The sequence below is a fragment of the Nelusetta ayraudi genome, unplaced genomic scaffold, assembly GCF_046127955.1.
Source record: "Nelusetta ayraudi isolate G7.1 ecotype Tasmania unplaced genomic scaffold, CSIRO-AGI_Nayr_v1 ptg000002l, whole genome shotgun sequence".
In the NCBI taxonomy this organism is placed as follows: Eukaryota; Metazoa; Chordata; class Actinopteri; order Tetraodontiformes; family Monacanthidae; genus Nelusetta; species Nelusetta ayraudi.
In genome coordinates this window covers 12,755,129-12,781,110 of record NW_027466052.1, presented here as the reverse complement: position 1 = coordinate 12,781,110, position 25,982 = coordinate 12,755,129, and the positions used below count along the sequence as shown (strand labels likewise).

General features: G+C 41.0%; 2 protein-coding genes across 3 annotated transcripts; one reads left to right on the top strand and one right to left on the bottom strand.

Moving 5' to 3' along the window:
* Window positions 1-451: 451 nt before the first annotated feature.
* Window positions 452-6,298, bottom strand: LOC142887890 (tryptophan 5-hydroxylase 1-like). The gene is made up of 11 exons (XM_076025820.1): window positions 6,198-6,298; window positions 4,711-4,854; window positions 4,396-4,579; window positions 4,183-4,283; window positions 4,000-4,067; window positions 3,095-3,291; window positions 2,725-2,860; window positions 2,503-2,629; window positions 1,691-1,786; window positions 1,196-1,329; window positions 452-1,003 (listed from the first exon to the last, which is right to left on the bottom strand). The coding sequence occupies exons 1-11, from the start codon at window positions 6,288-6,290 to the stop codon at window positions 799-801; spliced, it is 1,485 nt and encodes a 494-aa protein (XP_075881935.1). The 5' UTR covers window positions 6,291-6,298; the 3' UTR covers window positions 452-798.
* A 3,846-nt stretch (window positions 6,299-10,144) lies between these two features.
* Window positions 10,145-25,638, top strand: LOC142887337 (AP-2 complex subunit alpha-2). 2 transcript variants are annotated; one of them, XM_076024907.1, is made up of 23 exons: window positions 10,145-10,432; window positions 12,041-12,109; window positions 12,211-12,353; window positions 12,478-12,671; window positions 13,033-13,162; window positions 14,701-14,802; window positions 14,885-14,993; window positions 15,480-15,630; window positions 16,259-16,427; window positions 16,985-17,122; window positions 17,225-17,407; window positions 17,493-17,590; window positions 17,897-18,128; window positions 18,808-18,972; window positions 19,453-19,545; window positions 19,915-20,054; window positions 20,705-20,787; window positions 20,869-20,959; window positions 21,414-21,536; window positions 21,687-21,803; window positions 22,196-22,265; window positions 22,498-22,632; window positions 22,804-25,638. In XM_076024907.1, exons 1-23 carry the CDS (start codon window positions 10,366-10,368, stop codon window positions 22,879-22,881), a joined length of 2,880 nt encoding a protein of 959 aa, XP_075881022.1. In that variant the 5' UTR covers window positions 10,145-10,365; the 3' UTR covers window positions 22,882-25,638. The 2 variants fall into 2 exon arrangements, with proteins under 2 accessions (XP_075881022.1, XP_075881032.1); XM_076024917.1 differs by lacking the exon at window positions 19,453-19,545 and having other exon boundaries at window positions 10,156-10,432.
* The last annotated feature ends 344 nt before the right edge of the window (window positions 25,639-25,982 follow it).

Sequence of the window (25,982 nt, the reverse complement as noted above, 5' to 3'; positions counted from 1 at the left end):
TTTAAGCCATTGGCAAAGTTGTGTGCTGTCTTGCAATATGTGTGCGCGTATGAGCAAGTTTATGTTTAGGTAATAACTGATTCAAAACTAAGTACCTTTATGTTTGAATAAAGTTACCTGTTGTAAAGTTGTAACTTCGGTGGTGCAGCTGGTTCATGACATGAAAATAGGCCTCATTTGCTTCATGTTCTAATTTATTTGTTCAACTTTATCTAAAGATATTACATAATCTTTTAAATACATATATATAGAGAGAGTAGGAAGATAAAAAGCTAAAAAAAAAGACAATATAATGCATTGCAGTGTTGGTAGTTTAACTTGATTAGACAATGTGAATAGGCAAATTGCAAGTTCATGAAGTAGTCAAACAAACAGCAAATGCTAAATGCATACAGACAAATTATTGGACAAAGCCTCAGTCACCATGGCTGTTATGACTTATCTTACCTCACACTTTTATGTTCTGCTTCAAGACTGGGTTTTTTTTTTGTGCATTCAGAGATGCTATTCTGCATACCTTGTTTGTGACCAGTGCTTATATACCTGGTATAACAAGTAAAAATAATTTGTTAACCTGTGAGAGCATGCCTTTCAGCTAACAACCCCTCCAAGACCAAATATGAAATTATGCCTGTCATAAGCAATCACCACATATATAACGCTGTTAGTCAAGCTGAGCTTGAAATATCAACAAATACAAGCAAAACATTGTATAAGGAATTCTTAACGAGTGAAAAAAAAGTGACTTCATTAATCTTAATCATAATGACAATCGTTATTGATATTCCGGTGAGATATTTAAGACAAAGCTTTTCTCTTCTGATCTCCTGCAGATTCCCACTTCTGAGTTTTTCTGGACAGAGCGTGCTCTACAGTGCTCAAATCATGCTGGATGTCTCTCAGAATGCGGGTGATGCTTTGCATGTCGTTGAGGATGTCCACACTCTGTGTGTAGGGATTATAGTGCACCTCAAATGGACGGGAAATAGTCTTGGCAAAAGTCCTGCGAACAATACATTTGTAAGTTTAAGTTTAACCAGGTTTTTTCAATATTGAATAACTTGATTTTTTTTATGTGATCAGTTTCTTTATGAGACAGTGTTTGACTTCTCAAAACATTTTTCATTCCATGTTTGCAGTGATTTCTTGTCCTTTATGCAAAAGCTGGATCTTGAAAGCAACATTTTTTGCTGACCTCATTTTGTTCTTTGCTTCCTCAAAACTCTCTGAAACAAAGTAGGCATCTTGGACTGTAGTTAATAAGCACTCCTGTTGACAGGTCACCATTGGGTCAAATGGAAGGACATGGGCCTTGTTGGAGAAGGCATGCTAGTGTCACAAAAAGAGACACATTGTTACGGCTCACATTTTAGACAGTACAGACACGTACATGCTGAAAGAACAGCTTGCTTTGGTTCCCGTACAGACGTGCAGATGGTGGTTGTGCATTCGTCAGTAACTCATCGCTGTCAACTAGTTCAACACTTTGCAAGGTGAAGTTCAAACAGATCACATTTTGTCAAAAAGACATCTGTCTATTTGAATGTCAAGATGTCCTTAGAAATAACAGCTTCATATAGTATGAGTTGCAATGTAAAAATGTATCATGGCACACACTATTACACATTTCAGAACTGTGCACAGCACGCTTGAATTTGTGCAGTAATGCAGTAGACAGACAACACATCACCTTGAGTTCACTGACGGAGGAGAGGAGTCCAGCTCCATAGGCCTTGAGCCTGCCATCCTGCTTGCACAGGCCAAACTCCACTGTAAAGAAGTAACACTGCACAAAGAGAACGTCCCATTCAGACAGAGCATGAACATGAATTCAAATTATATATGATATATATGATATCTGTCCATACAGAAGAGTGGGTTTCCGTGCTCATTGTCAGAGAAGATAAAAATAATTCAGTTCAGAATGGACGTTAATTTGATTTTGTTTAATTTGACCTGTATTTTTTATACACCTGGGAAGTGAAAGTTACAGATTATAGTTCAGATATATCACCTCACTCTCTCTGATGCTACCAGATTACAGTCACATACTTCATTTTTTTTTTTTATATTCTCTTGCAAGTTTTAGTTCATGAATTTGTTTATTGTTTTAACTTTGAAAATATAGCTCATAAAAAACACTAGGTACATGATTTTGATATTTTCTCATCAATGAGAGGTTCTTTTTTCAATTACTTTTTCTTTCTATGAACTATAATTGTTTCTTCTAAACTGCAATCTTCTTAATGCAGTTATTTACGATTTTCAAATCTTGTCAATATATGACCTGACTTTGGATGTGGTATCTATCAGCATACTGTCACAAATTAGCAAATTATTGTGTTGCTCTCAGTAGAGTGTCATTGTGACTGTTGTGATCCAACTGTTATATACAGACTCATGGATTCAAATTAAATAGTCACATGAAGATATGATCATACTAGATATGTTCATCATTTTCAAAAATCTGACTGATTACTGGGCGTCAGTGTGTGTACTCACCGTGGCCAGTTTTTGTACCGCATCATCTGAAGCTCCCAATGATGCCAGACCAATCTCTTGAGAAAACTGGGCAAAGTTTGGGTCAGCAAACAGGGGGACGTGACCCAGCAGCTCGTGGCAAGTGTCCCTGAATCAGTCACATGCACGTTCAACACACGGTGCTGATTGAATGAGGTGGCATATTGACCCAGCGGCAATTTCACAGGTGTCGTCTGTACTCACGGTTCAGGCGTATAGAGAGGATTAGAGCTGTGCCGGACATACTGAGTGCAGTGGAATACTCTGAAGGCCAGGCCAGCTAAAAAGTCTCTTGGGGAGAGGTACCCTGCCACTGGTCGAATGATAAAGCCTGATCGCTCTACAGATACACAGAGGCAAAATTAACTGTTAGTCTTATTAACAGGTGTTTTAATCACGTACAGTTTATTCAACATCCAGTCTCCTAACTTAGCGAATACATGATTTTTGGGGACCACTGGCAAAAGATTGCAGAGGATGCAGTAGAAATGGCTGGAGCAGCCAACACATGAATGACTCAGCATTCAACAAACGCTCCTGTTGCGAAGTAGCAAGAAGAGGTCCTCACAGTTACCCTTTAGAAACGTGGACACGTCCTCCAACTGTGGGATGTTGTCCTCCCTGTAGTTACAGTGTTCAATCAGCAGAGGGAAGTTGTTCAGATACTCTTTACAGGCGTGGCTGACGTGCAGCTTGTTGAGCTCCCTGAACACAACTCCCCAGGTGCGCACCTCCGCCTCTGTGAAGTCTATGCGATGGATCGGATCACCTCTGACCAGCAAAGAGAATAAACCAATAAGGCAATGATCAATAATTATTAGCTTATAGGAATGTAGGCAAGTCAGTTAAAAATATGAGAAGTGATAGGGCAATTGAGATTAGTATTCATCAACTTGTCCCGCTTTAAATTTTCACTTCCAAACAATATATTTAGTTAAAAAAACAACAATGCTTTAAAACTAGTGGGTACAACTTATAATCTGTTTCAACAACAAGCTGAGATACATTTTTTATGCAAAGTTTTAGGTAGGAATGATAATAAAAAAAAGGAAAAGATTCTTCAGAACAACCCCATAACTGCATTTTACCTAATTTTGTATAACTACAGTATTAAAGTAATTAATAGATTGAGCTAATTGTGCAATTACACATCACATTAATCATACATTTTGGACTTATATGTAATTGTACTGGCAGAAATCACACAAAACTGTCACTTTTTTCACCCCACCCCCCCCACCCCCCTTCACAGTTTATGATTTTTCCTCTTTGGAAATCCTGTTTACGTCTTAATTTCAGAACCTACAGGCTCTGAGAACTTTTATTTCAAAGTCTTAAGATATATATACATATATATATATATATATAAATATATATATATATATATATATATACATATATATATATGAATAGTTCCTAGAGTGATAACTGATCTATCTTATTTTGCGTGTGTTCTTCCCTCACAATCAGGCTTCTTACTGTTTGTACTTGAGCGCCAGGTCAGCGATGTATTTTCTTCTTTTGCGGTATTCATTGTCTTTAAATCCCTGCAAAAAGATCAAAAAGTGCTCATGTTACCTTAATTCACACTTATGAAACTACAAAAGCGAAGTAATTTTATCTGCTATTATGCTGCAGCAATTTCACATCTGTTTTACCTACCGGATGATCTGCATCTAATTCAGAGCCATACATCAAAACTCTATTTGCACACAAATCCAAATCTGAGATCTTCTTAGGAAACCAGGGTACACCAGCCACCTCTGAAATGCAGCCAAGTTTCAAATGATTCACAGAAAAATAGATTTTATATATGGTGACATAGCGGCAATATTTACATGATTAAGACTCAGGTCAAGGGCTTAACTGGCCTACCATCGTCCTGCAGAGCAGAGCTGTTGCAGTGACGTATCTTAATAATATCAGCGCACTTCCTGAGCTGTTGCGTCAGTTCCTGCAACCGCTCTTGGTCGATGTCACAATCCACAAACACCTCAAAGTGTGAACTGTCTCCGAGAGAAGGGCGTGACTCCATGCGAACAACGTTAATATCTTTAACCTGCATTGCACAATGTACAGGATCAGCACAATGCAAGGAAAATCTCCAAATAGTAATTCAAAGTAGACCATAATCAGTATTAACTTTAGATACACATAGACATATACAATTCAAACGAATAAAACACCCACCTGGAAAACGTGTAATGCCCGGGCGAGACTACCAACTTCATTGTTTAAAGAGAAAATAAGAGTTGTGTTGCCTTTTGTGGACCTCTGAGTTGGTGCATGTCTGTGGTCCTGGTTCTCATCCATTTTTATGAATTCAATCTTATCCTAACATACAGGCAACAACAAAAAAAACCCAACAATTTATATATTTCATTCACCAGAGACTTGCCTGTGGCCTCAGGTCAATTTAAAACAACAACAAAAAAAAAGCTGTTAAATGTTTATCCATAGACACCTTGTCTGGGTTTATACAGAAAGATAAAGTAGATGAATGCTAGTTAAGATACCTAAGATACCATAATGAGCAAAGATTAATTTACCAAGCAAACGCTCTGAACGGTTTTGGTTAATTTCACCTCAGTCAGAGTGTGAGACTTTTTAAATTGTGCCTTTATTGACCCTAAAAATCAACTACAATTGCCCAAAAGTGTTCTACATTTAAAAAGGCATAAAACGTACAAGATAGCTGAAATGAAATAAATGACGGCAGTTGCTTTAATTTCCTCACACAGGAGATAAACATGCATGTGAGGTGAATTGAACTGAATAAATAGTTTTACACAGCGGTCACTGTGTCAGATCACAGTGTCATAAATTAGATTTTCTTATCATTTTATTGTCAAGTATGACACTGACCGCACCCCACCCAATCATCACGCGCTGTCACCAAGAGCACTTTCCAAGGGCACAGGTCTTTGTCTTGTCTTGGAAAAAAATCACACAAGGCGGGTGATGAGAGCTAACAGGACAGACTTTCTGTGCCATGGTTGTAAAGCGTCCAAGATTGACAAATCTTTGATTATGTCGCACAACAAGTGGCAAAATCACTTGTTCTGCGATCAAGACAACTCGCTATCGGGCAGGGCACTGAACGTTTTTAGTGCCCAATCCAGGCATTTCAGTTTATGCCTGGATTGGAGAACTGATCCAGGCATAAACTGAAACCCGCACGGGTGAATTAAGTGCATATAAAAAATATTCTCAAAATACATAACATTTCCACATTTGATCGTTTCATCTATTAGAGGTACTAAAGCTGAACCCAGCTATCTAAGGCCAAAGCCAGGATTCACCACAGACTCAACCTCACAAAGACATCCACACTCATAACTAAAGACAATTTAGTGTTGCCAGTTGGGAGGAAGCTGGAGTACCTGGTGGTAGAGACCATCACTGATACATTGAAGGAAAAACACATAACATATCTTTTTATTAATCAGTCTATATATGTTTATATATTTGTAAATGTATAAAACCAAATCGGTTTAACTTGTTTACTTAATACTGTATTTACTTGACTGTGATGTACCAATGCAATTTTCCAAATGCTAAGCCATGCATGACAAAAGTGTACAAAACCAACAACAACAATAACAACAACAACAGACTCAGCCATTATTCTTTTGAAAATCTTTTTTCCAAAGAAACACAACAGCAGTCTTACTTACAGTGTTGAGTTGCTCGTTCACGCAAGCAGAAATTTTGGAATCAAAAGACCCTCTGTTGCGTTGTCCACCTTCATCAGGTTTGCTGGTGTACATGCCTGTTTCTGGTGGGGGTTTTTTTTCTTTTTTTTTTTTTTTACTCAGTTAGGCTTTAAACTAGATGACAATGAGGGAAGCAGTCCCAATCAGTAGTAGAAAGAAATGCTGAAAGGTTCTACTGGAGGATTTACATTGGGCACAGTCATTCAGAACACAGTGCTGCCATACTTATAGAGCTCAAGAGGTGGGGAGGGTTTACTGGGAAGGGACATTTTCAGAGGAGTGGTTTCTCAGTTGAAGTAATTTTCAATCACAATGTGATTTATTCATACATCAACAATATATGGTTTTGTTGTTTCCACTGTTACACTCCCACGGCTTTGTTCACATACACAGTTCAACACCCAGTACACAGTTTTATACGTTTTGATCTGTCTTACAAAACAAAATAAATAAATAAATAAATAAATGAATAATGAAATTAATGTGTACTAAGAGGGCTGCATGATATCAGCTTGATGCTTCTTCCACTTGTAACTACTAAATCTAAATAAATGAAGTGGGTTTTGGATTCATGTAGCGTTTGTATTTTATAGCATTTCATTTGAACACACATACAAAAAAAACAGTGACATCTTCACAATGCAGCAGCAACTCACCATTGCTATCATGCAAAGCAAATTATTTAAGGTTCTGTTTTGTTGAACTTCAGATGTACTTCAGATGTTTTTTGTATCAGTAACTATTATCTTAGCAGCTTTTCTATTTAAATGAAAATGCCTCATCATTGGACAGACTACTGGTGTTTTACCTCAAGGTGCTGTTCTTGAGATTTTATGATACGTTCATATGTCCAACATACAGTATATGTTTCTGATTATAACATTGCTGCGGCACTTTCATGTCACCTCTGCCACTGAATCTTTATGTGCATCTAATGGCAACCATACCAGAAGACAGGAAGTCTATGGAGTGTTCTCTACGTTATCTGTAATCATTTCAAGGAAGTTTGAAATGAGATCTGGCATATGTAAACACATTTACAGCCAGTACTGGTATCTGGTGGTTCATAAGAAAGAGTCTACTGAGCTGACCTTAGAGCAGCTCTGCTATTTCAGTACTTTAATGAAGATCAATCTTCGGGTGTGATCCATCTGCTCTTTGTTAATCAGATTAGAGAAGCCAGGCCTTTGTTTGGTAGGGTTATAGGAAAGCACACATGTTTAGTTTTAGAGCTTTATTTTATTACACAATGACCTTTCAGGATTGCTGGAAAAAAGATGTACTTTTACAGTAGCAGGCTGTCAGAGAAAGTTAGGGGAAGAGGTCATCTCTGAGCTGCTGGCATTCACAAATAAAGAAATAAAAATTACCATTTTTTTGAATGACATTTGCAGCCTGTAGAACTATTCAATGAACTTGTGTTTGCAGTATACTATTATTTGTGTACATATTACTGATGATGTTTTCAATTATTTTGATCAGAATAATGTGATTATTACAATTATTGTTTTTGGAAAATGTTGTTAATGAGTTGATCATATCATCAAAATCATCAAATTGCTGTTGCCAATTTGTGTTTGTATATACTTCCTCCCACTCCTTTATGCATATGTCGACTGAAAGATTTTTGTTTGTTTTTGCTATGTAATTGTTGGATGAATGTTTTGTTTGTCTGGGATGCTGTCATGATTGAGCTTGGCATGTACCTAACAATCTCCAATGACAAAGTTCAAATATAAATAAAATCAGAGAAAACAGGCCAATAATAATAATAATAATAATAAATAAAAAAGTACATTTAAAAGTCAGAAAGGAAAAGTTCAACCACAGGACAACGTGGTTGTGGACAAGTCAAAAACTAAAAGAATAACCCTTTCTATATGACACATGCAACGCACACATCCTTTAGGTTTCATCTTTTCTTTTTCTTTTCTGTAGAGTTGAAAAATAAAAGTAAGCCTGTTCCAGCTGTACTTTGGCAAAAGCCGATCCCTGGACAAGTCAGCAGTTCTTGACCCCCCAAAAGGATTCTTGAATCATTTTGTTTTTGACAACCACTAATTCTGCACTCAGGGTTGCAGGTGGTGCTGAGGTCGATCCAATAGACTAGCTGGAGGTCATGCGAACTCCGTTCAGAAAGGCCTCTGGCCCAGGGATTAAAATTTCACTCATTTTCACTTCATTTATTTTCTTGATAATATGCATTGCAAAAAAATGAAATTAAGGAAACTTATCAATTTAACATGTAACATGCGTTTGGGGAAAAAATGGGAAAGTGAAGCAGAGAACACTAGAGAACAGAAATAAGGCAAGAAGAAGTTGGGCAACATCCGTTCTGCGGTGGTTTGCATGCAATGTGAACAACAGCTAGTGTGTGTGTGTGGGGAGGGAGGGGAGTAAATGGAATGAGCAACAGACAAGGCTTTGAATAATAGTCCCGTCCTTCAAACTGATTCTGGGACCAGTGTAGTGACTAGGGACTGAATCTCCTTTTATCTTCCAACTGTTTAAAGACTTTTGAGCGTCTGTCCTTCACGCGTCACCTAAACAATGTTGAGTAGAACAATATAGAATAGGAGCAACGGCACTGGCCCCATTAAGGGCAATTCAGTTCTATCTTCCCCATTCTACAATGTAAAAACAACAAACATTGCTGATGCAATTCCATGGCAACCAGTAAAACAGACAGTAAGGTCATTGTTGGATTAAAAAAAAAAAAACACAAGCATATGAAAAAAATAAGAATCAAGTAAGAGGTTTAATGGAAAATATGGGCTTTGAAAACACTTGACTCTCTATGGAGAGTCATGTGGTCTTTGGAAGAGATGCGTTTTGCATTTAATGTACCCTGTGATTGAGATATATGATTGTAGAGTACATGAATATAAAATAAAGTTGTAGTTACTCTCCCTTTCTCTTCAGATTAAAAGCAACCAATAAAAACAAAGTTGCTCATCATAGGTAAGTATGCAACATTGTGTATTTTACAGAAGCGCATTGCATTCACTGGATAAAAATAAATAAATGAGGGGCCTTATCTCGTAATGACGAGATCAGGATCTCCTAATTACGAGAAAGATCGGGTATTTATGAGAACCTGGTCTCGTCATTACGAGATAAACATCTTGAAATTCCGATAAAAAATCTCATTATTGCGAGATGAGGATCCTTGAGGATCTTGGATTTGTAACAGGTGCCATACAGTGTTTTTTTTTTTTTTTTTTTGAGTCACTACCAAACCAGTTTGGATGCATTTCAAATGCATGAATTTGTATCCATCAAGCATCCCTTGTTGATTCATCTGCCCCCACAGAAAGAAAGCGACATCCAGCACATCAGACTGAGTGCGCTTTCCGCCTGAACAATTCTAACATTTGAAATGCCTACACAGTGTTGACATACTAATATTAATATCATCCTCAGTTTTAAGAAATGCAAGTATTTTTCCAGTGTCTCAAACAGAGAAGGCAGTAATTGCAGATTAACTGTGATAGTGCCATCATTGCCCACTGATTAGAAAAGATTTACAGACGTTTCATTTTTAGTTATTTTATCTCGTAATTATGGGATGTTTTCTTGTAATTACGAAATCAGGATCGCGTTGTTGCAAAATGTTTTTTATTTTGCGTAATTACGAGACCTTTTCTTGTAATTACACGATCCTGATCTCGTAATAACGGGTGAATGCAATGCGCTTGCGCTTCCTGAGTATTTAACCTTTGGAATTGCTATATTTCAAACAAAACAAGCACATAACAGGCAACACCCTCTCAAATGCATTAAGGCCCACTTTGTCTTTAGTGCAATGACCCGCGGCGCGCTAATCTATTCAACTCTACTTTGTTCTATTCCTTTCTTTGATCCACCTGAGGACGGTCGCTGTTGGTAAAGGCCCTTGACATGTACGGAACGCAGCCCAGCCTGCTAGTAGGCGACGCTTGAAATGTGTTGGTACGCAGCCGCAGCTCGTCCGTTTCCTGTCTGTCAGTCCACACAGTAGCGGGGCTCTCGCTGCCGTTCAACAACAGCAGCACTCGTCGCTACTAGCAAAAGCCAGCCAAACTTTCACAACAAAGTTTTCTTACGAAGGGCACGACTGTCAACAGGGGGAACACACGGGCGAACAAAAATGCCTGCAGTCTCTAAAGGAGATGGGATGCGTGGCCTGGCCGTGTTCATCTCTGACATCCGAAACTGTAAGTTTTTTTAAAAAATCACCTCTCATGCAACACACTTATGTCTCGTTGTGCGTGACAGCAAAGCTGCCACTTTCGACGTTCGAGTGACAAGAATCGAAGCCTTGGGTGGCTCCTTGCTTCTATTACCACAACTACAACTATCAGGGCGTATTTGACCCGAGATAGTGTGTTTGAGGGGGCATTCTAAACCGCGTAATGACCGCAAACAGCGATCAGTCATCGCCAAATTTCACTAGGACATCTCGAGTCACGTCCGCTTTCACCTCTCCAAAAACCAAATCGATAACTCCTCGGTGATAGATAGTTGGTCGCTGTTTTCGCACAAGCTACGTTAAAGCCTTTCCCCGATAATGAGCGCCTGTGGAGAGGTATATAGGCTTAACGCGAATAGTATCCATAAAATTAGGTTTATCGTTTTGGTTTTTTGAGACGTGGAAGAGGGCATGACTCGAGATGTCCTAGTGACATTTAGTGGTGGTTGATCGCTGTTTTCGGTCAGTAAGCTACGTTAGGTTTTTTTTACGTTAAGCGTTTTAAGAATGTCCCAGCACAACTCAGTGGGCTAGCTGGTGTTAGCCGTTAGCAGGCAGCGGCTACAGTCATTTGGAAGGGCGTGGAGCGCAGCGATACCCCGAGATAATAATGCCAAACTGGCACTTTTTTAATCTCTCTTGTGTGCAACGGCGGAAGCCACTGGGTCTCCAGACGGTGTCAGGCAACTTTTTATTTGTTTCTTACGTCGAACTTCTGACTAGATATTGCGAGGAAACGTCGTATTATTAGGTAAACATGAAAAGGGACAGACACTCATCAAATTTTAAACAGTTCGCAGTTCCGGATGTTTGGAATACAAGACGCACGTCAAGAAAATGACAATTAAAGCTTCTTTTCAATGCAGTGCTAGGAACATGACCTTAGAAAGCTTTTTATTGTATGTCAGTGTACACACACACACACACACACACACACACACACACACACACACACACACACACACACACACACAATAAAAATTTGCTGTCCACATTGAATTTAAATGTTCCGTCTGCAGAACGGATGTTGCCCAATTGCTGGCGTTTCCGTTCTCTACTTTACTTTCCCATCTTCCAAGAGTCCCAGATTGTAATGCGTTTTATTAAAAAAACTAAATTCACACTTAGAATTGGTGTCTGTAAAATGTAACATTTCAAACACTGTACCCCAAAAAACAACAACAAACACGGACAAATGCAGCTGTTGTCCTGATGGGGCTTTTTTTTTTAATTTTTTTTATCCCATATTATGTTTTCAGATTTCGTAACTGCAACAAACACGACATCACCGTTTTGATCATTTTTATCTTCTATTTATTCCCTTCACAGTAACTGTGAGAAAATGGTCCCAGAAATATTTAAATTTATACTTGAGGGCACAGGATTCAATTATACATTTTCAACAGTGTTTTGTTGTTTCTCTTGTTGACAATTTTGAGCAGAGGTTCTGTGAGTTTAATGTCAACAGCCAACTGACTGAACTGATAAATACTTAAGTGGTATTATCTAAGAAATTCTCATTCTCATTTTGACTGCGCAATGTGCCATGCCAAATAACTTGACATGTTCCCAGGTAAAAGTAAAGAGGCGGAAATTAAGAGGATAAACAAAGAACTGGCCAATATTCGTTCCAAATTCAAAGGTAGGTAATTCAGCTTCAGTACAAACTGCACAATTGAATTGCGCTGACATTGATGTCTGACCGAACATAATGTGCACACTGTAATCCATTTATCTTTGCAGGGGACAAGGCACTAGATGGCTACAGTAAAAAGAAGTATGTCTGCAAGCTACTTTTCATCTTTCTTCTGGGCCATGATATTGATTTTGGACACATGGAAGCTGTTAACCTCCTGAGCTCCAATAAGTACACAGAGAAACAAATAGTAAGTTGTTTTGATTCATTTTCTCATTTTCACAACAAGCAATACAGGTGATGAGAGGCGGAACCTTGGTGGGATGCAAAATGTCCAGATTCGAATTACGACAATTTCCAATGACTTCTTTCAGGGTTACCTGTTTATCTCAGTGCTGGTGAACTCAAACAGTGACCTGATTCGCCTCATCAATAATGCCATCAAGAATGACCTCAGCAGCCGCAACCCGACCTTTATGAACTTGGCCCTGCACTGCATTGCCAACGTGGGCAGCAGAGAGATGGCGGAGGCTTTTGCTTCGGAGATTCCCGGCATCCTGGTTGCAGGGTTTGTACATCTCAATGTGAAAATTTAGTTCAGGAAGAGCAATGAGGGTTGTTGCGTAGGAAGCTCTCAAAAGTGTTATTTACCACTAATGTACCACTAATACTACAATTCCCAGAATGCTCTCCTGCTATTTTGGCAATCAGGACAGAACCCATAAACACCCTGTTTGAGTCCATGTGAAAACTTTCATTGTCACATCTGGAGGAGAATTTTTTCAATAAATATAAATGTTGCGTAACTTTGTCCAAGTTTTTTAAATTTTGGTCCCACTGTGTATTTGAGATTGACAACCGTGCTCTACCTGCAATTGATTAAGAAGGGTTATGATGAAGTCGGTCGTATTGTTTGTCCCTCCTATCAGGGACACTATGGACAGTGTGAAGCAGAGCGCCGCACTGTGCCTGCTGCGGCTGAACAGGACTTCCCCAGACCTGGTGCCCATGGGAGAATGGACAGCGCGAGTGGTCCATCTCCTCAATGACCAGCACCTGGTAAGGCTCTGCTCTATTCCTCACTTGACGAGGTCCAAGAATCACCTTGTGCTGGTACACTGCAATTATGACAAATGAAAACAAACAGCACCAGCTCCGCTACCGAAACAATTGGTCATGCTTATGATAATTATCTGTGCTAATGGATGTTTTTGTTATATACTAAATTGTTGTTACATGGATTTCATGTTTATGTTTTGCATGCGTTTCAGTTATCTGGAATGCCTTTAATTAATGATTTGGCAATACTACTTTATTAACATTAGATTGGAGAGTCGTAGACTTACTTCAAAAAGCCACTTATTGCGCAAAATCTCGCCATGACAAGGCTCACACACACTTTTCTCACACACTTTTATTTTTTTTTTAGCCTATACAGAAATGATTATGGCTATTTGTCCTTTTTTTTCCAAGACAAAATGGTCAAATCAAATTTTTTTGCAAATCTGTCATGTGACTTAAGGATTTGTTACATTCGGATGTTGACACAACTTCTATAATAGCTATTAAGAAAAAATAGTATATCGTAGAAAAACATTATGATTCAATCATCAACCGATAAGAACGTAAAGACTGAGTAACTGCGGCCAAACTGCTTTTACTACGGAAGAGTTTGTCAGTTCTAAACTGTGAACTAAGCATGCACAGGTACACTTTGCTTTTTTGAATGTGCTGGGAACGTTTTAGTTTGTGTTGGGACTGTCTCACTTTGACTAGAATGTGCTCTTTGTCGTAAAACAGCATGTCCTGTAGCTTTTATTTGACATTACGTTATTTCTCACTCTTTCTTATCCGTCCCCTTTCGCCCCCTCATATCTGAATTCTCCAATAGGGCTAAATCCACATGTAGAGTTCAGTCATGTCTGATTTAGGCTGATTGGCTGCAGTGTGTGTGTGTGTGTGTGTGTATGTGTGTGTATAACGGATAAAATGACTTGCAGCTCATCTACGTGTAACGCAATTGCAGTTACTTCTACATAGTCATGACAAATGTGGTTGGTGTCCACTGAAAAGATTCTTCCCAGGTCCCTCAGATTGAATCACACACAACAATGCAACTCTGCTCTCCAGTCAAGTCAGGATAAACCAAGCAGCGCCAGCGTTGTCATTTCCTAAAGTACAAACCACCAGGAAGTTTTGCACTTCATTTTTTTAAATTTGTATTATTCAGTCCTTTATTTTTTCCAGGGACCTTTTTTTTCAACTGTTATGACTATAGTTTTTTTATATTAGTGAATAAGGTACAAACACACAGTATGCCTGCTTTCTGTTCATATGGCATTTACCCACAGATAACCTTTTTCCAAGAAGTCTTTATTGTGTTTACACAACAGCGTAAGAACTAAACGCATCTGTCAAAAGCATGCAAGTTCACATCCCTGCTGTTTCTCGTCCTGGCTTTTGTCCTTTGTCAATCGGTTTTTATGTGTCTTTGCATTCGATGTGGACTGTGGGTAAGAGCATGCTGCTTTGCACACTTTAAAATTGGGACCGCGTGAGGAAGGGCATCTTGTTTCAAGGTGCTAACTCTCTTCCAGGGCGTTGTGACTGCAGCCACCAGCCTCATCACCACGCTGGCCCAGAAGAGTCCCGACGACTTCAAGACGTCCATCTCACTGGCTGTGGCCAGGCTCAGTAGAGTGCGTATCTGTCTGCAGCGGCATCGCACGGTTCTATTTTGTTACCAATTGCAGTTGATGCATTGACTTCTTCCTCCCCCAGATTGTGACTTCAGCATCCATGGACCTGCAGGACTACACTTATTACTTTGTGGCGGCACCCTGGTTGTCTGTCAAGCTGCTGCGTTTGCTGCAGTGCTACCCTCCACCTGGTAGGACACTGTGCAGTCCCTGACCTCCCTCTGTGCTGAAGTGACTTTCCTTCATCTAGCGACTCATTAGTCAAACTGGGTTTGAAAATGGAGAAAATATTGACTGACAGATTAGATGATTCAATATTGCAGATGGATTGCTGCTGTTAAATTATTGGATTATTGGGTGCATTATTCATTATTATTGAAGGTTCTTGGTTGTCCATTTTACCATGGTATAACTTGGTTCTTGACAGTTGAAGAGTACTAGTACTCTTGGGTAAAAAGTTGGGTACTTTTTACCCAACTCTCAACGACCGTCAAGAACACTTGCGTCAGCAACCTGATTGCGTCAATCAGTTGTTTGCAATAGTTTAATCAGTTTTCCTTGTAGACTTGATTATTTCTCTTTGTTTTCAAGTATAAGTTCTGAAAGTAACAGTGACATTACCAGAAATCTGAGCGATGGCCTTGAGACGTTAAGAACACAATTCTTTGCTTTTTCAGAGGATGCAGCTCTGCGAAGTCGCCTGACAGAGTGTCTGGAGACGATCCTCAATAAAGCTCAGGAGCCGCCCAAGTCCAAGAAAGTGCAGCACTCTAATGCAAAGAATGCTGTCCTGTTTGAAGCCATCTCCCTCATCATTCACCACGACAGGTTAGTGGCGATCGCTGCGGCACCGTGGCAGTTGGGCCTTTGCTCATTCAATTCGGGAAATATTTGGCCGAACAGATGGGTGGATTATTTGAAGGGCCAACATGACAAAATGTGATTCAGGTTAGTTTAGTACAGTGGTTCTTTAACGTGTGGAGTCTCAGGACCCACATTGTTTTTCTTCATCATGAAGTCGCAACCCATTATTTTCTATTATGTCCGGTAAATGAATTATTAAAGTTATTCAATTCAATTGTGAGTCCTGCAAAATAAATGCACAACATGTGCACAACACATACATATAATTGTATATATTTAAAAAAAAAAAAAATAGCAAAGGGGGGCGGGGGGGAGGTTCAGTTGCTCTTCATTCCCAATAGGGAAATTTGTCCAGTATTTTTCTTTAAAAATAAAGATAAAACATTTGAAATAATTTATTCCATTGTCTTTTGTCGTTTCACCATAAAAATCGAAATAGAAAAATCGAGTTTTCAGAGGGAAAGAAATCAAGGATTTTATTTTTATTATTAGGCCTATGTATCAGATGTTATGTACAGATGCTATGTGCAGGCAGGGTTAGGGTTAGTTAGTTCAGCACCCTGCAGCTGAACCTCTTTGTCTTGCCTTTCAGCGAGCCCACTCTGTTGGTACGAGCCTGCAACCAGCTGGGTCAGTTCCTGCAGCACAGGGAAACCAACCTGCGCTATTTAGCTTTGGAGAGCATGTGCACGCTGGCCAGTTCAGAGTTTTCCCACGAGACCGTAAAGACGCACATAGAAACTGTGATCAACGCTCTAAAGGTGAGACCACTGAGTGAACCTCAGCATTTCAGCGCTTGTGTACATTGGACCTAATCCTCCCCTGTATTTATTTTGTAATCCACCTGTTCACCCTTCAAACAAACAGACAAACCCTTTGCCTGCACTGTGTATTGAATCAGGTCTCTATGATTGTAAAGTTTATGCTTGATCTTTTAAATCAGGAGCGTTGTTGACTTGATGCTGACTCAGAATACGTTTTTAAAAAGCAATGATACCAGCCAGGACCACCGTTATTGTTTTTTGCAATTAATAATAATTCAACATAAAAACAGTTCTCATTTTACTCTGCATAATGTACGTATGAACATAAATTTGGTTTAGTTACTACTACTACCACTACTACTACAACTAATGATAATAATATTTATCATAACAATGACAATGTTCCTTTACTTTCTACTCTATTCTTTGACCACCTGAAACTTGTAATCATCTCGGCAGTAGTTTGACATCTTCCACAGCCCTTTTCCTTCGATCGTCATCACCACCAGGTCTCAAACTCAACTGTGATGTTTCCCTTGTTCCCGTCTCTTCAGACTGAGCGAGACGTCAGCGTTCGCCAGCGTGCCGTTGACCTGCTCTACGCCATGTGTGACCGCAGCAACGCCAAGCAGATTGTGGCTGAGATGCTGAGCTACCTGGAGACGGCAGACTACTCCATCAGAGAGGAAATAGTGGGTGGTCACTACTCGCAATGGGGCCTGAGCTGCAACGAGCTCCTCTTGCGTGTCGCTTCTGCTCTCAACCCATTTTTTTCCCTTCCTGACTTCCATCAGGTGCTCAAAGTGGCCATCCTTGCAGAGAAATATGCCGTCGACTACACCTGGTATGTGGACACCATCCTCAACCTGATCCGCATCGCAGGCGACCATGTCAGTGAGGAGGTGTGGTACCGCGTCATCCAAATCGTCATCAATCGGGACGATGTCCAAGGCTACGCTGCCAAAACAGTCTTTGAGGTGAGCTTGAAGCTGTGTGTTCAGTGTATGACTGTAATCCTAAACTCTGATTCATTCACTCATGGTTTGTCACTTGTGTTTGTAGGCACTCCAGGCCCCCGCCTGCCATGAAAACTTGGTTAAGGTGGGTGGTTACATCCTGGGAGAGTTTGGCAACCTTATCGCGGGGGACTCGCGCTCCAGGTACATCTGTCATCCTCTCCTATCTATTCATCTTTTGATTTGAGATTATTGTGGCCAACCATCAAACTGTAACCAAAAAGAAGTGAAAAATGACATCTGTTAAATGGGTGAACATAACAACAAATTGCGTTAAAAATAATGATTAGTCCTATGAACGTAGCAGAACATTGTTTTTTATAGAACAAGCACGGCATGAAGCCAAAGTTGCTCCTTACGATCAGAGACTTATTGATTGAATTTTCTCTTCCACTGACATTCAGACTGAATACTGACCCCATCGCATCTTTGTCTCCCCCCCCCCCCCAGCCCGCTGGTCCAGTTCAACCTTCTGCACTCCAAATTTCACCTGTGCTCGGTGCCGACTCGGGCGCTGTTGCTGTCCGCCTACATCAAGTTCATTAACCTGTTTCCAGAGATCAAACCCACGATCCAAGATGTCCTGCGCTCCGACAGCCAGCTCCGCAACGCTGACGTCGAGCTTCAGCAGAGAGCCGTGGAGTACCTGAGGCTCAGCTGCATTGCCAGCACTGACATCCTGGTTAGTCAGATTTCCCCCTTCTTGGCAACTTAAACATTGGAAATAGCCGTTCAGACCGTGTCCATGCTCCTGTGTGGACAAATGCACAAATGTCAATCCTGTCAGTGGGGCACTTTTGTAATTCACACCAACTGTTTCAAATGGTACAAGTTGTTTAGAATCTTGGAAAGGATTACCAGAAGGGTATTGGCAATGAAATTTACTGAAGTTCTGGGCTTCTGTGGCCAACTCCTAACTGCAAGACTATTACCAAACAGTTGATTCTTAATACATTGAAATGCATGTATCAAATGGTATGGTGTGGTATGGTATGGTATGGTATGGTATGGTATTGTATCATATCGTATTGTATCATATTGTATTGTATTGTAATGTATCGTAATGAATTGTATCGTATCGTATCGTATCGTATCGTATCGTATCATATCGTATTGTATTGTATCGTATTGTATGCTATCATATCATATCATATGGTTATATAGTGTTGCTTAGATAAACGGAATAACTCACATTGTCACTACCAACTCATTAATATTAGTTGACATCAACAGTGTGCAATAGACAAGGGAATATTGACCAGAAAGTGTGGGAATGGAACTATTTGTTTTGGCGACAGTGGTCACCTAGTACCTAATGGTCTCACCCTGGTTGTCTTGTGCCGCAATCTCTGTCCACACAGGCCACAGTCTTGGAAGAGATGCCGCCGTTCCCAGAGAGGGAGTCGTCCATCCTTGCTAAGCTGAAGAGGAAGAAGGGCCCGGGCCACCTGCCCGACATAGACGACGCCAGGCGGAACGTCAACGGCAACACTGAGCACACTGAAAACAGCGAAGACGTCAAAAAGGTAACTGTGGCGCCGGGCCGCTGTCAGCGAGCTGGAGTTCTCCACTTTACCCTGAACCCTACGTCAGTGTTTTTCAACCCTTTTTTTTTTTTTTTTTTAGCCGCGGCACATTATAAAATGACACTTTCTAGCCTAATGATGAAAATATCGTCTCTTTGTTTATTTATACTCACTCAGTGTGAAACCTGGGCCTGTTTAGATTTACAAAGCTGATACACAAGGGGGGGGGGATAGGCTCCTTTTAAATCACACTCACCAATAGAATGTTATAATTTTTTTTATAGCTTTTAATTGAAATTGGATTCTTTTTCATATGACACCTGCCATCATGTTCCAGTGCACTTGTGTGCCACGGCACAGTGGTTGAAAGACACAGCTCTACAGCATTCTCTTTGGCATTTTTTCCAGCCCTGCTTTCATCTTTGGCTTCAACTTTTTCTGCTCTCTTTTTCTGCCATCTGTCTTTCTCCCCTCCATCAGTCGCCTCCGTCACTGATGGCAGACCTTCTCCATACCAACAGACCCCGCCCTGCCTCCTCTAGTAGTCCCATCATACTCTCTGCTGGTGCCACGGTACATTTCCAAACGTGATGATGTGTTGACGCGACGGCACGATTATCGTAAACTTTTGCAATCTGCAGGTGTTTTTATTAATGAATAGAGTGAAGCGCATCAGCCGTAATTCTCGAATTAATTAGAATTACGTTTGTTTGTTTACGTTTGTTTGCTGTCCAGAATGTTTGTTATATTTTTCTCTTTGATTGCTTATCACTTAAAAATATTTATCCTCCTCCTCCGTCTAAACATAGCGCGCCATTTTCACTTGAAGTGTACTGGTCACTTGACATATTGGCCCTGTGTTGAACTCTGCATGATGGAATTCTAAATAAAACAAAACAAACAAAAAAAAAAACCCTGAATGTTCTGATGACACTCTTGCAGGCTTCCAGTCACCCCTTCACTGACCTGCTGAATCTGAACTCCACCCCTGCTGCTGCTGGAGGCGGCAGCCTCCTGGTGGACGTCTTCTCAGAGAGCGCCGCCGCTGCGCCCGGTGACGTGTCTGAGGAAAACTTCTCCAGGTGGGATGACGCCATGCGGTGCTGGAATTAAATGAGCATTTATTTCATGAATGCAGGCGCAGATGTCATACATTTAACGGCAACATCCAGCATCGTGTAAAGCAAAACCGGCAAACATGTATACACTACCAGTCAAAAGTTTGGATCCACACTGTGAATTTAATGTCTTTTCTTTCGTTCTCATGACTATTGACATTGCAGTTTCTCACTGAAGGCATCAAAACTGTATAAATGCACATGGAATTATGTAGGAAACAACAAAAGTGTCAAATAACTCATATTTAAATTCTTCACAGTAGCAACCTTTCATAAAAAGCGCGTTTCAGGTTATGTGAGGTGTTTTTCTTTGCTGCATAATTACATATTTCTTGCTCATATATTTGATCTTTTCAGTATCTGTCTGCAGTGTAGAAAGTTGTAAAGTTTAATTTTTGACTGGTAGTGCATTAATTAGTAAACACTTACAAATATGTATAAATAAATAATGAATATTGTAACTAGTAAATAGTAAATATTATTGCACTGCCTGTTTTGCACAACAAGATCCAGAATTTGCACCTTTATTTGGGTCTACAGTGGAAGTATGCAGTTGACGTGATGCGAGGTATCATGTTCAGCAGCTTATGAAATGCTCCGCTTGCTCCTCACAGGTTTGTCTGCAAAAACAACGGCGTCATCTTTGAGAACCAGCTCTTGCAAATTGGACTCAAGTCTGAGTACAGGCAGAATCTGGGTGAGCCGCACTCCAACTGGACTCAAACGAGTGAGACGAAATCCCCGAATGATTCTCACCGTGCACGTTTTGCTCTCTCAGGTCGCATGTACGTGTTCTACGGTAACAAGACGTCCACCCAGTTCCTCAGCTTCTCCTCGGCTCTCGCCAGCCAAGACACACTCAAGACTCATATCCTCTCCACTCTACCATTGTAGCCCAACTCCTTGCTTCAGACCTGTTGTTTTTTTTTTTTTTTCCATTTCCAATCTAAAGACTGAACCAGTCGTAGTTGCTGTCTCTCCAGAGTATTGAAGTTGTCGTCAAAATCCTCAGTCAGGAGAATCTGATTGCCATGAGCAGGCTAAGCAACGTTTGGCTTTCTGTTGAAAGAAATATTCAATAGAGATCTCACCAATCGAAAAGTATTAAAGTCTTCTGGATACAGATGCAGTCAACACAATTTGGGACTGAGAGGTTTATTCTCACCAACAATTTCACTAGTATCATCCAAAAGGGAAGTATACAGTGAGCTAAGGTGCATTTTTTGGTCTCCACATTTGAAGCAGGTGTCTGCAGCTCTTTTGTTTTAAACTGGTGCTCGTCCTTGTGATGTCCTTGTGGTGTCCTTGACCGCCGTCTCCACAGCTGAACGTGCACGCCAAGCCGGTGGACCCCGTAATAGAAGGGGGGGCTCAGGTCCAGCATATTCTCAACATCGAGTGCGTGTCCGACTTCACGGACGCTCCCGTGCTGAACATCCAGTTCAGGTGGGTCCTTCTGGTGTGGTAGTGCTTGAGGTTGGTCTTGGTCGCGAGACCACTTTTTAAAGGTTTAAAGGACTGGACCCGGTCAAGACTCAGTCAACACTGCAATGACATGATAATAACAGGTGTGCCTGTTGTGCCTTGTGTGAACAGATACGGCGGCGCTCTCCAGAACATCGCGGTGAAACTTCCAGTGATGCTCAACAAGTTTTTCCAGCCCACAGAAATGATGTCCCAAGACTTTTTCCAGCGATGGAAGCAGCTGGGAGCGTAAGCAAAAGCCTTTTAGCGATATTTGAGAGGTTTTTCGAAGTTTAGGTGTTTCCATTACCAGTTATTTATTGCAATATTTAGGTTTTTCGCACAATCAATTCTAGGGGTAATGGAAACAAAGTGACTTCTAGACTGGTAACAGAACTTTCAAGTGTAATTCTTTAGCTGACTGGGAGGCAGCGTAAAGTCTTCAGAACTGGAGTAATATGCTCTGATCTCTGTTCTGGTCAGAACCCGAGCCAGGCCTCGGCCTTCTCCCAGTAGTGAGGATGAGGTCAAGGGTTTGAACAGTGAATGAACAGAACTGTTTTATGTGATTTGCAGTTTGTTTTTTACATTTCTTGCGGTTTGGCCCCTGACCTGTTGTCTTCTTTGGCCTCCCACCTCAGACCGGAGCAAGAAGTTCAGCAGATCTTCAAAGCGAAGCACCCGATGGACACCGAGGTGACCAAGGCCAAGGTGAGAGAGCTGATTGGTTCGTTTTCCACGGCTGCAATGCCATTTAGTGAAATTAGAGTTTTGTACTTGTTTTTTTTTTCCCCAAGGGCATCATTATCTTTTACTGGCACCACAGGGCCAGTGGTTGGATCGTTCTGGTGGCCCTGACGTGCCCCAGGGCCATTTATACTGGTGGCCCTGGTCTCAATAATAAAGTGGGTTTGAACTTGCTTCCTTGTCTGCGTCCCACCAGATCCTGGGCTTCGGCGTGGCCCTGCTGGACGCTGTTGATCCCAACCCTGCCAACTTTGTGGGCGCCGGCGTCATTCACACCAAGAACACTCAGGTCGGCTGCCTCCTCCGACTGGAGCCCAACCCACAGGCCCAGGTACAGTCGCACAACACTCGCATGGTGTCTCGCCCCTGAACTGGACCAACCTGAAACTGTGTGTGTGTGTGTGTGATTGTGTTTGTGTGGTGTGTGTGTGTGTGTGTGTGTGTGTGTGTGTGTGTGTGTGTGTGTGTGTGTGTGTGTGTGTGTGTTTTTCTCTCTGTGCAGATGTACCGTCTCACCCTCCGGACCAGCAGGGGCTCCGTGTCCAAGAGACTGTGTGATCTTCTCTCCGACCAGTTTTAGGAAGAGAAGCCACTCATTTCTTTCCCACGTCTCCCCTCTCACTTCCCACACATTGGTATTGTTTCAATGTATAGTGTAAATCGTTAGTGTTTTGTTTTGTTTTGTTTTGTTTTGTTTTGTTTTGTTTTTTTGAAAAAAAAGAACCCTACTCTACTCACAAGTGAAGTGCAATGTATTCCTCACACACAAAAGCTTTACTAATATTTCACTGCTTTAAAACTGCCTTAACGTTACTCATGTGTTTGTGACCCCAGAGTTTTTTTTTTTGTCAAGTTGCTTATTAATTGCCGACCCTCCTATTCAGATAATTGGAGGAGTTCTAAAGTTGGTTGAAAATCTGAAAGGGACGGCTGACAATCGACACACCTGATCAGCGGGTTTCACTGACGCGTTGAATTTTGCAGGGTTTTTGTTTTTTTTTCTTTTCAAAGAGATGTTGCACAGATCTGGGACATTGTTTGTGAACTTGTGTTTGGTTTTGCACATGTAGGCACAAAAAAGGTGATGCTTTAGTCGCCGTCGAACGATCCACTTGTTTCTCAGACCATCTCAGGAACAAAGCAAAGCCTTGTATTGCGTTGTAGTATTTGTTTTTTGTTTTTACCAAAAGGAAAAATGTAGGATAGAAAAATTCCGATTCTGTTTATGAGACACGCGTCCGACTCACAAATCACACACGGCACGAAAAAGTACATGGTAACTGGATGCAAGTTTTTGCATGCGATAGAATTCATTTTGCGTCTAGAGCACCTACTCTTTAGTCCAAAGCGCACTGTCAAAGTGCCTGTTTTTCCCCGCACAGCTTTCAGAAAAGCTGCCAATTTTTGTATTTAAATTTTTTTTTGGGCGACCTGTGTGCGTTTTCTGTTTTTCATAATTTAGAAAGCGAGCCTCCTGCCATCCAAAAAACAAAAAGCATTCAAAAGTTTAAGGGGAAGAACGGCCTTGCACGGCAGCGGTGCAGGTTGTGGTGCTTCGCGGCCACTAGAGGGAGTCCTTTGTGGGCGTCGCCGTCAATCAGAGGGCTCCACTCCCACTCTTTTGAGCAGCCACCGCAATATCAAACCGTTTCTCCTCATAAGAATGGAGGGTAACACTTTATAATAAGTACGCACTATTAAAGCATTAGTTAAGCATGAATAAACACTGAATGCATCATTTATAAAGCATGTTTCTGACATGAATGCGCTTAAGTATGTAGTTTATAAACACAGGTTTAAAATTTATTGGAGAATAAATTTGGGAGTTTTTATGAAACATCTACTAACGCATTCACTGACCGTGAAGTTTGCTATAGACAAGCTTAGTAATGAAGTGTAAAACATTTATAACTGTGTTTATAAACTACATACCAATGAATATATGTGGTTACATTGCCATTTGGAGTGTAGCAGCCCAGTCCCGCAGTGTGCCTTTGTCTCAGTGACTACGTTTACATGCACGGCTTCATCGAGCTTTGCTCAAAATGAGGTTTTCTTGTCTAATCGGGCTTCTCTCCTTGTCCCAGTACACATGCAGCTGAGAAAGTCCATTTATTGACGGGAACGTGTCCTCCTCCCCAACGCTAGGGGGCGATATGAGTCTTTTTGTGCTGCTGCTGCTGCTGCTGCTTGGTGTGAATGGGAATTTGTCACCCAGTTGGCTAGAAGCGTGGAAAAGGCCCTGTGCTGGTGTTTCATCCAGGGACAAAGCCAAAGAGACCAAGTGCCTGAATCTGCAACTCCTCTAAAATAAACATGCGTGTTCAAACATGCTGATATGTGACGGATCAGGCAAAACCATTTCAACCAACCTGTGGCTGGAAGCTGTTTCCACAAAAGAACAGACAAACAGCAAAAGCCTTTCACGCCTAACAGAAAGCAAATGTAGCTCGCTCACTTGCCAGCTGGAGTCTTGGTCGAGCGTTTTTAGCGGCAGATTAACAACTTGGGGCAAAGGGTGGAGTGAGTAACTGATGTATATTGAATAGGCTCCTGCAAAACAGCATATTGCGTGAAATACCATGTTGCTTTGATGCAGTAAGTTGTGCTTGCACTCAAGTGCTGGTACGTGGACCTAAACCAGTGCAGACACACTGTATCTTGTGCTTATTCCAATTTTTAACACTAGCAACCCAAGCTATGCTTTTGCGTTAGTGCCTTTAAAAAAAAAAAAAAATCTCATTCAGACCCTCGGGGTCACGACGCCCGGACGGCAGATGATGTGTTTTTGCTGTGAAAACTGTGATGTCATTTCGAGATGTGTTTTGGATGCAAAGAAAGGACAGTATGGGTGATGGAGGGATGAGATGAAATGAAAGAATTTCATAGTTCAACAATGTGAATCTTTCCACCTCTGCGAGCTCTTTTCACTGTTAGCCTGCGCTGGTCCCACCTTCACTACACGTGCGTGTGCACCATGAACACAGCTGCATTAAAGTGAGCACGTCCTTTTTATTCAAACACTTGGCTGCTGCGTTGCTCTACTATACTTTTACTAATCACTCATTTGAATGTGGCAAACTCATCTGCAGCGTGACACGTTGCCCATTTTGATATTTCACGTTTCCTTTTAGCGGGAAGAGACGCAATACACAGTTTAGTAGTTTGTCACCTTCACTGCTTTCACAAATTGGCCCTGTTGGTGTCGGGCTGTTTGTAAAAAGTGTCAAAAACACCTTGTGACATGTTGTTTTGAAAGTGTCTGCATCAGCTGTTATCTTCACTCTGTTACTTGTTATAATATGTCTATTGAAATATAAAACACTTGTTACTCGCATCTAAGTCCCTGGGTATTTCTTTGGTTAGGTTCACACGGAACTTTGCCTCTTCGACTCGATTGATGTGAGAGTTCAGCTGAAAGGAACTGAAATACGCACCATTAAAAATGTTTGTTTTTTTTTTTTCAATATGGGCCATATCAGATAATGTGAAGATTGCGTCGACTGTGGTACAGCACCCAGAGGCCAAACAGCCAGACATATACATACATCCGTGCATACAGTACATTCATATATAGTGTATTTTGTCAATGTGTCAGAAATCAAGGCATCAATTGTTCAAAGCATTTTTAATCATCTTTCACAGCTATCCAACGGTCACTGCCAGGTGGGGAGAACCTCC

What these genes read in the sequence shown, in the direction of transcription:
- LOC142887890 (XM_076025820.1), bottom strand. Translation starts at nt 6,290, where the DNA reads ATGTACACCAGCAAACCTGATGAAGGTGGACAACGCAACAGAGGGTCT. An exon ending in CTGGCGCTCAAGTACAAACA is followed by an intron (nt 3,292 to 3,999) that starts GTAAGAAGCCTG and finishes TTTGCTGGTCAG; the next exon opens with AGGTGATCCGATCCATCGCA. An exon ending in CGGTACAAAAACTGGCCACG is followed by an intron (nt 1,787 to 2,502) that starts GTGAGTACACAC and finishes CTCTTTGTGCAG; the next exon opens with TGTTACTTCTTTACAGTGGA.
- LOC142887337 (XM_076024907.1), top strand. Translation starts at nt 10,366, where the DNA reads ATGCCTGCAGTCTCTAAAGGAGATGGGATGCGTGGCCTGGCCGTGTTC. An exon ending in TATTCGTTCCAAATTCAAAG is followed by an intron (nt 12,110 to 12,210) that starts GTAGGTAATTCA and finishes TTATCTTTGCAG; the next exon opens with GGGACAAGGCACTAGATGGC. An exon ending in CTGTGGCCAGGCTCAGTAGA is followed by an intron (nt 14,803 to 14,884) that starts GTGCGTATCTGT and finishes TTCCTCCCCCAG; the next exon opens with ATTGTGACTTCAGCATCCAT.